This window comes from Chaetura pelagica, unplaced genomic scaffold (assembly GCF_000747805.2).
Source record: "Chaetura pelagica isolate M959 unplaced genomic scaffold, ChaPel_1.0 scaffold585, whole genome shotgun sequence".
NCBI lineage: Eukaryota > Metazoa > Chordata > Aves > Apodiformes > Apodidae > Chaetura > Chaetura pelagica.
The window spans coordinates 809,066-821,410 of NW_009953404.1; the positions used below are offsets into that span (position 1 = coordinate 809,066).

Consider the following 12,345-nt stretch of genomic DNA (forward strand, 5'->3'; position numbering starts at 1 on the left):
CAGCAGGAAAGAAAAGCCCACTAAATAGTTAACATTCTCCCAGGTGGGACCATTCTCCTGATGGCTGAGGACCTAACTGAAATCAGCAAAGGGCTGCTCACAGGTGTCACCTTTGGATCATCCTCCTGTGGAAGAGGTGAAGAAAACTCTACCACAGAGAGCTTTGAGTGTTCCCATGTGCACCCAAACCTGGAACTCTTGGTGGCTGCAGAACCAGAAAGAAAAAGCCCAGCTCAGGGCAGGCTCAAGCAGCTGGATGTTTCTGAATGAAAAGATTTCCCTTCCCCACTAGAGCAGCAGGGAACACATCACCCACCTGCTGCTTGCCGGTTCCCCAGCTGGGGAGGGGTCAGATTTCTGTCCAAAGTACATTGGACGTTCAGGAAGGGTCCGAGGCAAGATCTGGAGAAGGCTGAGCAGGTGCCAGGGAGGGTCTGTGGGAAGCTCTCCTTGCCGGAGGGAGCTGAAGATGGGATGTGACAAGAGAAAAGTGGGTTGGTGCTGGGGCCAGGGGGGTGCCAGGGCAGAGCAGGGAGCCCTTCCAGTGCCAGCAGGTGGAGCTGCCGGCAAAAGAAATGGCCAAACACATCAGGAAGGCTTGCTGGGAGCAAACTGGGACAGCAGGTCCTGCAGGAAACCCCATCATGGTGAGTCCAGTCGTGCCTGGCTGGGCACCTTGAGCGCCGTCAAAGTCTTGGGAATCGATGGTTTCATCTCTGCTCTCCAGCCCGGCCTGTCCAGCAGCCCAAAGGGCTCTGGGGGTGCCTGAAACCCCCTGCCAAGGAACTCCACATCTGCAAAGCTTCACACTGTGGTCACAAACAGAATTTGAGGAGCTGTGACCATTCCCCTGCCCCAGTCAGAAAAATCAGCCTTCCCTGAAGGGTGAATCGAAGCTTCACAAGCACTTTTGTTCACACAAAAGCTGACTCTGATGGCTGAGCTGTGCCTCAGGTGTTGATACAAATATGTGACTTTACCTGCACCACCTTCAGGTCTCCAGCTCATAGGGAGGTGGCCTCTGCTGGGAGGTCAGATGAGCAGGCTGCTCCCTGGATCCTGACATCATTCTGCAGAACTTGCTTCATGGTCAGAGCCCAAGTTTTTGTCCCTTCCCAAAGACATGAATCAAACACTCATTGGGAAGTCATAAAATGGAGCTCTCTGTGAATATGTTGCAGGCCTGACTGGTGGCCTTAGGCTAACATTTCTGCCTCTCCATGAGAAGCTGGTGGAGATGTTCTAGTGGGGCAGTTGTGCACGTCCACTTGCTGTGTAACTGCTTCTGTTTGGAGACTGGCAGGGGAAGAAGAAGCTGGGACTGGGAGATTTTGCCCCCCAGCCACAAATACCAGTTACTTTCACAGTGGGAACTGCAATGTCCATCCAATGACTTCCACCATGTAAAAGTTAGTGTAAAGATAATGAGTTAAATAGGCAAAGCAATTAAGCCTTAATTGCTTAACTGCTACTTGTAATAGGTCACACCTTTGCTATGGTTTGAATTTCTTCTTTTATTCCCCTCTAGGTGCCCAAATCAAGTCAGATGGTGAGTATCCTTCTAACTTAGCTGGAACAGCTGGGGGCAGAATGATTGGTTACAGTCAGTGAGAGTTTCTTACTGACTTCATCAGATACCTGTACATTTAAAAAAATTCTAATTGGGTATCAGTAATGATATTTAGCAACTCCAAGATAAAATACTCTCTGAAAACATTTCAGCTGGATGCATTGCCCTCATCTAAAATTCTCTCTTTTTGAGTAATTCTCTCTAGTTACTTAAAAAAATGGAACCTTTGATTGAACTTCAGCAATTCATCTGACACAGCAGCTGCTCAAGGGATTATTGACTCCTGTCTCTGTAGAAAATAATCCAGAAGGGTCACAAATATGATAATACAGAAAAAAAACCCAAAATAATGATACCCAAGATTCAGAAATGACAATAATTTGTTTTTCAGGTGAATGTTACTGTCCAGTCTGTAGTTGTCCAGTCTCTGAATGGAACACAGACTTTACTTAATGATAGTGATGTCCTCAGGCTCCCTAGGATTTTGGATGAACTGTGCATAAATGTAGTTTTTAGGGTAAGTACAACAGTTCTTTTCCTCCTCACACTAGATGGAAACCACGTGTGCATCAAATATTTTCTCACCAGTTACAAAGATGTGAGAAAGGCCTTGCAAGGTGCCATCTCCAGAGCAAACATCAGGAGGAGCACTGGCTTTGGGATGAAAGAGAGTGTTTTGCAACAAAATAATAATTATATGCAGCATAACATGGAGGCAGGATGAAATCCTTTTCTATTGTTACTGACACAACAGACAAAACATGAGTTTAGAATCTACATTATGCTTGGGAGGAGGTGACTTCAGGTACAGGAGAGCACAGTGCAGCTCAGTTCATCTTTTCATCTGAAATGGATGAACATTGGGCTTATGCTCACAGGAGATTTATCAAGGAGTTGGTTTTTAAGAGGCTCCAACCCTAGATTTGTTTCTGACCACTGCTAATTGGTGGCTTGGTTTGGTAACATCCTTCATATGTAAATCTGCTGATGTGGCTACTTGGTGTCACCTTTTTGTCTGTCAGGTCAGACCACAGCTTTTTTTTTCCCTCTTCTTGAAACTCACTCTCTCTGCAGCCAGGAAACGAGTGACAAACTAGAACAAATAGGCAGTATTTCCAACCCATGTGTCTTAATTTGTAGAATTTAGATCAGAAGGGACAGTGCTGGTCAGTCCCAAGTACCAGGGCTTGTAGAAGCATCTGCTACCTTGGATATAGAGGCAGCTCTTTGTTGGTAGATACTTGTGATTGTTTCCCAAGCCAGGAAGTAAGAAACCAGTACTTACCTAGTTTTAAATTCCTTTTTTTCTAGTTTGGTACTCTTATGTATTTGTACTAATTAATATCTAAAATGTTTCATTTCCAGGTGAGTTATCATATTACATACAGAGACACTGGAGAAATCATAGAAGCAGCTGCTGCTTTTGTCTTGGGGGCAATTAACAAAGAAGCACTTTCAATCCAGCAGAGCTTTGAGATCAGCTTTACCCAGGTAACTGCTGGAGATGTCATGGATGACTTGTTGAAAGACATTTAATTACAAAACTTATTAAACTTGAATCAGAACAGTTGTTGGGAAGCAAGGTAAAGTGTAACTTGCCCTGGCTACACAAATGAGGCAGCGTTTCAGAACTGGGCAATAAAGGTCTCCAGAGTCTGTTTTTTTCACATTTAGAAGAGTCATGTTATGTTGAACTGCCTCCAGTGAAAGCAAAGCCTGCCCCAGGGTTAGATTACTATTGTAATTTTACAGGGCAGCCTTCCTGCTACCATTGTTCCTAAATAATTCTAATCATCATCATCCTAAAATAAGTGAAATATGTGTGTTTTCCAGCCGTTTCAGTACAGGGTAAGAGCTGATCCTGCATGTCTGCATTGCAGGTGGATACAACACCAGTCCCTCTCAGTGGTAATCCTGGCTATGTTGTTGGACTGCCCATAAGAGCAGGCTTCAGGCCCCAAGGATATCCTTTCCCTGGTGAAATGCTGTTTGTAGCACTTGTTCTTCTCCATCTCCACAAACACACTCTAGGATGGACACCTACAAAACGCATCTGGCCTTTAACAAAAGCAAAACTGCTTTCTGGGCTGTTTTAAAAGGAGCAAATTACTCAGTCCTGACTGCAATCTCCTGGGACTCTTCAGTGAGGTAGATTTAGACCCTATCTGTTTGCTCCACTGTTGCTCCACAGGGTCAGAGGAATCTTGAGCTGTTAGAGCATTTTCAGATGTATTTCAGGGATACGATTAAGGATTCTTTTTCTTCATGATACACACCAAGTACTGAATTTCCCTTTAACTGTGTCTTACATCTGGCATCATTCAGAACACCAACAAATACAATCAGCTCACCATTCTGCAGAGCACATCCAACCAGGACTGTCTGGCAGCACAGGGGGCCAGAACCCCAATATTATTTGGTTATAACATGATATCAGGCTGCAAGTTACGGTAAGAGGACACGGGGGTGTGTGTGTGTTTAATTTAGTGCTCTTAACCCTCTGAAATCCCTTTCCATTATAATCTTTTCCTGGCATATTTATACAGCTAAAGGAGTATTGGGAATGGAGTATTTAATTATAAAAAAAAAAGTCATTTAATTAAGAATGGTCTTTCTCTTGAAGAAATTGTGTACATTAGCAAGTGTAGCCAGAAGGCTTGAACGATGCACGAGGGCAAGAAATTATTCCTGTGCCAAACCAAGGGATTTTGCTTTATCTTTTTTCTCTTTTCCTGGAAGAATTACTGCAGCTATGAAATGCCAGCCCTTGACTCAGACCCTCCTGGATGTACTGAAGGGGCAAAGCTTTCCTGAATATGTGGCCTCGTTTGGAAATTCTCAAGCCCAGGATGTGCTGGACTGGGTACCAATAACTCACCTCTACACTTCAGAACAGGTGAAAGTTACACCACTGCTACCACCCCCTTCACTCTGACTGTCCTGTGTCACCTGTCCTGATCTGCACCTGTGCTGCAGCAGCAGCTTAGGTTTCTCAGACCTGTGGGGAAAGAAAAAAAAAAAAAAAAAAAAAAAAAGAGCAAAAACAAGCTGAGGGAAAATCCTGCTGGAATATTCACAAATGCAGAGTTTCACACTCTTGCTGTGGAGGACAGGGTTTACGTTTAATCAAGCTGATATCCAGGCACCTCAGTTCTGGATCAGGACAAGGTTTGAAGCACAGAATGAGCTGTAGCCACAGCTGGGAGTCATGCTCTTCAGATGGGATGAAGCACAAGAGGTCAGGTTAAAAGGCTGAAGCAGCAGAATCAGTGCCAGGGCTTGGGGCTCAGGCCAGGCTAGATAGCAAGGATCCTCTAAAGCACAGAAACAGTGACTTGAGTGACCCATAAAGTAAATTTATTCTTAATATCTTCTGTTCTAGCCCTTTTCCTCATGAGGCAGCACAGCCCCTGCTCTTGGTGGCTTTGGCACGTGCCAAATGACACCTACCCCCCGTGACAGCTTCTGCCCAGGTTTCCTGCATGCTTTTGTAACCAATCAGTGAATGATTTCTGCAAACAGAAACCTGACAGTTCAAGAAGGAAGACCTAGAAACATTTAAGATGGTTCATTTCAAAATTCTGCCCTGGCAGACTTAAGGATTCCCTACAGTCCCAGCTGAAATCAGTTGTCCTGCTAAAAAGAGCCAGCTCAGCACTATCACGAAGAGCCCAGGTCCTGCCCTGCTCACGTAGGACAGTCCTGCCTGCAGTAGTGACAGAGCTGGTTTGTCACCTCTAGAGACACTGCAGGGACAGGCCTGTGCCAGGGCTGCAGGTGCTGCCTGCACAGGCAGGGCAGAGTTGCTCTGGAAACCCCCTGCAATGAGCTTACTGGGGACACTCTGCCAGGTTAATCAGATGAATAATTAATGTGTTTGCTTCTGTACCAGTCAGACATTGAGGGAGTTTGTAACACTTTTCAGAGCTCATGCCAAATACCAGTATCCCTTGAAATAGAAGTGAAGTGGACTAAATATGGATCCCTGGTCAATCCCCAAGCCAGGATAGTGAACGTCACAGCAACAATCTCTACCACCCCATTGAAGCAGGTATGTAATTAAATTAGGTATCAGCTGTGCAACAGTGACCCAGTTCATCTCTTTATCTAAGGGTAGCACTTCATACTAGAGTAGATTGCACCCAACAGCTTCTGCTCCAACTCAAACACAACTGCAGGCTGTTTGCCAAAACACACTGCAATAAAAACCTATACAGCTTTCATGAACAGAAACGTGGGACTCTATATGAAAAAAACCCAACAAAACAATAAATACCAGCTGCAAATCTACCCCAGTCCAAACAAAGCAGTTGTATAAAGACTGAAGCTAATGACCATTTCATTTCATTGCAGCTTCCCTCAGGAAGAGAGAGAATTATCCCTGTAACAAGTTCTGTTGTTTTCACTGACATTTCCTCACCTGCAGAGCCAGGCTACAAAGCCTGGCCCACAATTAATGTCAAGTTACCCTTTGATTTTTTCTTTCCTTTTGTCTAAGGTAAGTATGCATTAAAAAAAAAAAGGGCCATATGTCTGATTTTTAGTCTATTTCCTCAAGAAGTGGGGTCCAGGCTGTCACTGGGATGGGCCCACTGGGTTAAAATTAGCCAGGAGAGAGGGTGGGAGCCCTTGGGAGGGTTCTCGGAAGCTTTAGAGCTGAAAAAGCCCTGTGTGAAGTGGGAAGCCAAATTGTTAAAGTAACCATGTGCTATTAGATAAGGTCTCTGCTTTCTGTTTTCATAGATGAATAAGCCACATATTTCTATTTTTCCCAAACCACTAATTCATTACCTTGCTTTTAAAATCCAAGCAGTGAAGTTTTGCTTTCAGAGCAGCTCAGTGACCCTTCCAGCTGACTCGGGCTCAAAGCAGTTGGAGACACCAGCTACAGCCAACACCTTTCAGAATTGCCACTTACTGAATCTTAACTCTTCAACTATAAACCAGTCTCACCACAGGGACCTTCTAGTACCTGAAGAAGTTCATGTTGTGTTCAAACACCAGCTTGGTCCTTTAAAATGTGCTTTCTAATGGCTCTTCTGGAGTCTGACTGTTCCCAGCACTCCACTCACCTACATCTTGTTCTTACATATTCTGATTCTTTTAATGTGGTGATTTTTGAGCTGTAGAAGCAGAAAGAACCTTGTAGCCCAGTGAGCTGAGAACAAACCCATAAAATGGAAGGAGAAGGCAGAGTCAGAGCTCGGACCTGCTGCTGAGAACAAGGCCTCACCTGACGTCAGATGGCACGTGTCTCCCTCTGTTTTGGTGCTGATTTGATTGTCAACTAAAGGAGTGGTGTGTTGGTATTTTTTAAACTAATGTTATATCAATAACAAAGTGGCCCCAGGAGCAACAGAAATGAGGAAACTACCAACAAGGGGAAAAGAATGGTTGGCAAGGAAGAGATGGACTGAGCATGAAGAGTCGGCTCCTTGGAAAATGAAATTCCCTGGATTCTTATCATTTGCACTGCAAGTTTCTACAAGATGCTGCAAACAAAAAAACATGATCACAGGAAACCTCAGTTACTTAAAATAAATGGTACATTTGTGGCTGTGTAGCATGTAAAGATGTGTCTTTATTAAATTACTTTGCAGTTTCAACTGTACAAGGAAGGTCTTATGAAATCACTGCTTACAGGGAGCACCTGTGATTCATTTCCCAGTGAAACTGTTTGCAATCCCAAGATCTAATCAAAGAGTGGCCAAATAGAAAATGTTTATAGACAACACTATACAAGAGAAAGCAAGGAGACAGGAAAACCTTTCAGGTCAAGCTGGTAGGTTTCAACACTGCACTCTCCTGGGCAGACTCCCCCACTTCAGAAAACTGGCCTCCTATTTTTGCTCGCTGACAAGTCCGTGCTGCTTTAATATCTTGTTCAGCCTCTCAATTTCTTGCTCCTGTTGAAGACAAAAGTCTAATCATGAATACAGCTCTTACCTTAAAACAGTTTCCCGGGTTCCCACAGATCTTCCCAGCTGCTGAAATGTGTCTCATGCTGCAGGAAAGCAGGACAAGCTGGCTCCAGTAAGCAGGACAGGGGCAGTCGTGCCTTGGCAGCAGGCAGCTAAGGGAAGCACGGGCAGGACAGGCAGGGCTGTGGTTCTTCAGCCCAGCTGACCCCACAGCTTTCTGGTGAAAAAACCAAGCTGACAACAACCTTGCAAAAAGGATCCCAGTGGGGAACAGCCAGTAGGTAAACCTTGTTTCAGTGAAAAGTGTTTTCTTACCTTCTCTACACAGCTGTGTTGCAGTTGTTCAACCTTTGTGGCCAGCTGCAGGTTTGCCTGCTTCAGCCTGGACACTTGCTGTTCTGAGCGGGTCTTCACTGATAAAATGATTCCTGAGAAACAATCCACAGTGGATTTGTTGTGCAGTGTAAACCAGCCACAAACAGGAGGTTAACACAGTACACAGGGTCTGTACTCAAAGAGTTGAACGTTCCTCTCCAGCTCCACTTCTGGTCTTCAAACCACCCTTCTCAAGTGCTTTTCTTAATGAGGAGGGTTCTAAATGATCCAGCCCAGGGATTCAGATACCAGTGATCTGCTGGGAAGAGGCAGCCTGGCCTTGGAGCTGAATTAATCACTCAGAATGTCACTCAAATCCTGAATTTGAATTTCCTCCCTCAGCAGAGACTGGGGGGTCAGGGGGGCAACTGGCAGCTTTGTGGTCCTGGGGGGCTGCAGTTTTACCTGGTTTCATGCCTGGGCAGCTCTAACAGCCATGCACAGCACAGCCCGGGCACCAGGCTCATGTCCCATGTCCCCTACTGGTATCCCCTGCCCAGGGGCAGATGGCTCTGGCCAGAGGAAGGGGACATGACACATGACTTGGGCCTGAAGGCTTTGGCTTCTCCTTGCCTGGCTGCAGGGAGGACACATAGTTTCCTATGACAGCAGAGGTGTCACTTCTCTACTGAAAAATGGTTATGTTATTACATGTGAACTCAGCCCCCGCAGTAAAGATATTTTCTTCCCACCCTTTTCCAAGAAGGGGAGAAAAGAAAAAGCTCATTAAGAGCATCAAGAACATCATGTTCTTTGCACTCAGCAGAGCCCTCCCCCAGCTGCTGGCAGACCAAGGCAGGCAGGGAGGTGGGCCATCCTGGTAGCACCCCAGGCAGCAGGTCTGGGGCTTCCTTACTCTGCAGACGAAGCAGCAATGCAGCTTATTTGCATGGAGGTCACCAAGCAGCCCCACCTGCCTGGGATCTGGTCCCTGTCCAGCTACAGCCACCAGGGTGCTGAGCCCTGTGCCTCAACACACACAACACCCAGAACCTCTGGGGGCAGGTTTGCTTTGTCCCCTCTCTTGCTCCAAGCAGGTTGGCATGGAAAGGAGCAAGGGGAAAACCAGGATCAACCAAGGGGAAGATATACTTATAGATTTTCTGCTATAAAATGGTGTGCTAAGAGACACGGAGGTCCCCGTGGCTCACGCAGTCACACAACTGAGCTGGTTTCTCTTTGACTTTCACTCCAAACTGAAAGAGCTGTGAGCTACTTTCACACCTTCCCTCTTCCCAGCTGGGATCAGGCACATTCTCCCCACCCAAGGGGCAGTGGGGGGGCTGCAGGTGATGGGCTCAGCCCCAGCCATCCCCCCCGAGGATCCTGGCAGCTTCCCAGGGCACCCACCCAAACTGCGCCTGTGGGCACAGAACTTGGGCTGAGGTTTCATGCAGGAATTGGGGATCATCTCATTGCTGCATGTTTTGAATCCCAAAACCTTTTCCCAGAGCAGGAATAAAAATGTTTCCAGCTGCAGTTGTTTCAGAAGTGTCTGAATTTACATCTAGTTGCAGCAATTTACAATTACAACAGCAGAGTCAGCAGTCTAATCTGGGGACATCTTATGTTCCTCATTTGATGGTAAATGCCTTGAACCCAAGTGAGAAAGATCCAGAGTGAGATCGGGATGTTCCCTGCAGCATCCCTGGAGGGGATGATGAAGTCACAGCAGAACATCAGAGCAGTAAAACCTCCCCTGCTATAGAAGCAGACTCAGGAGGGCTGGGATTTATCCTGACCCCCTGTCAGAGTGTGGCCAGAAGGATCATGGGGGGCAGACTGAAGCCACGAGCTTCAGTTCCCCTCCAGGAGTTCCCCTCCAGGAGAAAGGGATGCAAAAACAGATTATGGGTTGTTTTCAAGGGAACGTGCCATTGTTGCTGTGCTAGAGCTAGGCCCACATCACCAAGGGGTCACAGATTATTGCTGCTCCAAAGAAATTACAGCCTAATCAGGGCCGCACTCCAGCAGTGAAACCACATGGGCAAAACGTGGGTTTGCTGGGAGAGCAAGACCAAGGGATCTCACTGGTGGCTTGGACATGGGAACAAGGATACGAGCCCAGATAACTCAGGTAAGGTGGACAAATCCAGACCACGTACCAGGGCTGGATTCCTGCATCCTGGATTCCTGGATCACCTACCATTGATGATCCTGGCCACCCGCCACAGCCGCAGCAGGATCAGGAGCCCAACAGCCTCAAACTCGTGCTCCCGGAAGATGAGGACAATGTCAAGGATGAAGGACACGATGACAACGATCCCATCCAGCACTTCAAACTTGTGGTGGAAGAACTCCCAGCGGTAGACAAAGATTTTAAACCCCACCTCAACCAGGAAGATGGTTAAAATGGAAAGGGAGAGGTAGTGGAAAACCTAGGGAAAAAGACAGTGCAAGTTTAGGGCCAGGAAACCCTCCTGTGGGAGTGAGACAGGCTGGAAAACCTCCCTTGCTTGAGGGCACATCTGGTTTGGCTTTACAAGAAGGGCTGGGGACATTTCTTCTGCTCTAAGGGACAACGAAAACAAGCACAGCTGGGCAGGCAGTGGCTTTGGGCAAGCCAGAGCAGATGAAGACAACCAGGAGAAGAATGGCAAGAGTAATTCAGCTCTGTGAGACCTTCATCCTTGTGCCTGCAACTGCTGGCTCTGCAAGGCTGAGGGTCCAGATCCTGCCTGCCCAGTCATCCTATCTAGTGGGCTTTGAGCACCAAAGAGAGAGAAATCATGGCTCACACTGACATTTCTCTGCAGTTTACCTTTGGGGTTATATTATATTTGTCTGGGTGGATGATTTTCAAGTCCATAAGCAATTCCCCAAGGACCAACAAGGCATCCAGAATGACCAAGCAGACTACCAGGATCTGTTGGAGAGGAAGAACCAATGTGAACCCTGTCCAGCACAGACAGATCAGCAAGAGGAGCAGACACAGCCTTCAGCTGGACATGCCCCAGTGGCCCCACTCAGCTGCTCCGGTTGCACCGAGCTCTTTGTTGCCCCCACCCAGCACTCCCACAGCCCCTGCTTGGTGGGTTATTTCTGCAAAGTCTCACTGGTAAAAAAACCCCTTGGCTCCCCACCAAACCCAGCCACTTCCCCCTGCTTGATGCAAGGGGCTCTTGGGGAGCTGCAGGCGGGGAGGGCACGTGCCTCCGGCACGCAGCGACGCTTGTCGCCGCTCAGGAAACATCTGCGCTCACCGCCCCGTTTCCCACAGGACCAGCAGCACCACGAGTGTCCACAAGCTCAGTGCAGCTCCCAGCTCCCCCTGTGAGCTCTGCTGTCACAGGTGCTTTTGGCCAAGTCTCACCCTTTTCTCCCTTTGCCCTCAGTTTGTTCACCTGGAACCTGTGGGAGCTGAAGAGCTTTTTCATCATGTCCTGGAAGGAGACACGGCTCCTGGCGGGCTCCAGCTTGATCTCTGAGTCTGGCTGCTTCTCCCCATTCTCCCCAGCATCCTCGTCCTCTTCCCATTTCTGATAGTTGTTGCTCCACTGCACGGGGTCGTCGCCCACCACCGTAAAGTGCTTCAGGTACCTGGACATGGCTCTGGATCAAGCCGGCATCACCCTGCCCACGTCTGAGGGACAAGAGCAGAGCGTCACCTCCCCGCTCAGGGCTGACCAAGGATGCCAAATCTCCCTCGTTTCACCCCAACAAGCATGACAAGAGCATGACACTTGGTTCAAACACGGGTGGTGTGGACCAGACCGGCTGACGGGAAGTTGCTTCACGGTGCTGCTGCCTGTTTTGCATCACCTCCCACGCGTGCTGCAGAGCCCCCGCCTCCCTCCCTGCTGCTGTTTGCACCCCGTGGTGCTGCTCTACAACGAGGAACTTCCTTGTGAGGTATTTCCAAACATTTCAAGATAAAGCATCCATTGCAGGAGAAGAAAAACCCACCAGCCCTTATCTTGCATCTCGTGATGCCAGAGGAGGCAGCTGCTGATACCCTGTTGGAAAGAGCCACTGTGTTCCTGTTAGACACCGAGGGATGGAGGTTGCTGGTTAGAAGCTGGAAGCAGGTGATCTCCTCTCCTCCATGTGCTCTCCCAGGCTGCTGTGTCAGGTCTGAGACAAACCCTCTGCTGTGCTCCCAGAGCTGCCTTCATCCCTCCTCACCCTCAGCCACACCACTGAGCTGAAGAACAGCCATAATTCTTCCTCAACATCAGCCCCCATCATTATTTCAGCCTTCACAGGCAAAATAAGCAGGTGATCCCTGCAGTTCAGCCGGGCCAGCGGGCAATCCCGCCCTCCCCTGATCCCCAGATTCGACATCACCCTTGGGCACCCCAAGATTCAGCCTGTCCTTGCGGGCACCTCTTCGGACAACCCGGCCCACAGAGCGCCCCGAAACCGCTGCTGCTGCTCCAGAGCTCCTGCTGCTCCAGCAGGGAACCAGGTCCCCAGCCCGGCGGGGCTCCCGGTCCCTCCCCCCTTGCCCAAAGCCCGGACCCCCGGGGCTGCCCGAGC

General features: G+C 48.2%; 2 protein-coding genes across 2 annotated transcripts in view; one reads left to right on the forward strand and one right to left on the reverse strand.

Moving 5' to 3' along the window:
• Positions 1-6,067, forward strand: part of TCTN1 (tectonic family member 1) — an 11,657-nt gene extending 5,590 nt beyond the window's left edge. Inside the window, exons 6-13 of the mRNA XM_009998423.1 lie at positions 1,529-1,549; positions 1,962-2,087; positions 2,936-3,061; positions 3,451-3,533; positions 3,880-4,020; positions 4,310-4,466; positions 5,496-5,621; positions 5,924-6,067. Coding sequence (XP_009996725.1) covers positions 1,529-1,549; positions 1,962-2,087; positions 2,936-3,061; positions 3,451-3,533; positions 3,880-4,020; positions 4,310-4,466; positions 5,496-5,621; positions 5,924-6,067 — 924 coding nt within the window. The remainder of the gene's footprint in view (positions 1-1,528; positions 1,550-1,961; positions 2,088-2,935; positions 3,062-3,450; positions 3,534-3,879; positions 4,021-4,309; positions 4,467-5,495; positions 5,622-5,923) is intronic.
• A 1,154-nt stretch (positions 6,068-7,221) lies between these two features.
• HVCN1 (hydrogen voltage-gated channel 1) lies at positions 7,222-11,439 on the reverse strand. The gene is made up of 5 exons (XM_009998424.1): positions 11,211-11,439; positions 10,628-10,732; positions 10,013-10,244; positions 7,807-7,919; positions 7,222-7,476 (listed from the first exon to the last, which is right to left on the reverse strand). Exons 1-5 carry the CDS (start codon positions 11,412-11,414, stop codon positions 7,411-7,413), a joined length of 720 nt encoding a protein of 239 aa, XP_009996726.1. The 5' UTR covers positions 11,415-11,439; the 3' UTR covers positions 7,222-7,410.
• Positions 11,440-12,345: the final 906 nt, after the last annotated feature.

Bases quoted from the DNA above. Each gene is read 5' to 3' on its own strand.
- HVCN1 (XM_009998424.1), bottom strand. From the start codon at position 11,414: ATGTCCAGGTACCTGAAGCACTTTACGGTGGTGGGCGACGACCCCGTG. The intron at 10,245-10,627 runs GTAAACTGCAGA...CTTTTTCCCTAG, and splicing joins AATATAATATAACCCCAAAG to GTTTTCCACTACCTCTCCCT. The intron at 7,477-7,806 runs GTAAGAAAACAC...TGTCTTCAACAG, and splicing joins AACACAGCTGTGTAGAGAAG to GAGCAAGAAATTGAGAGGCT.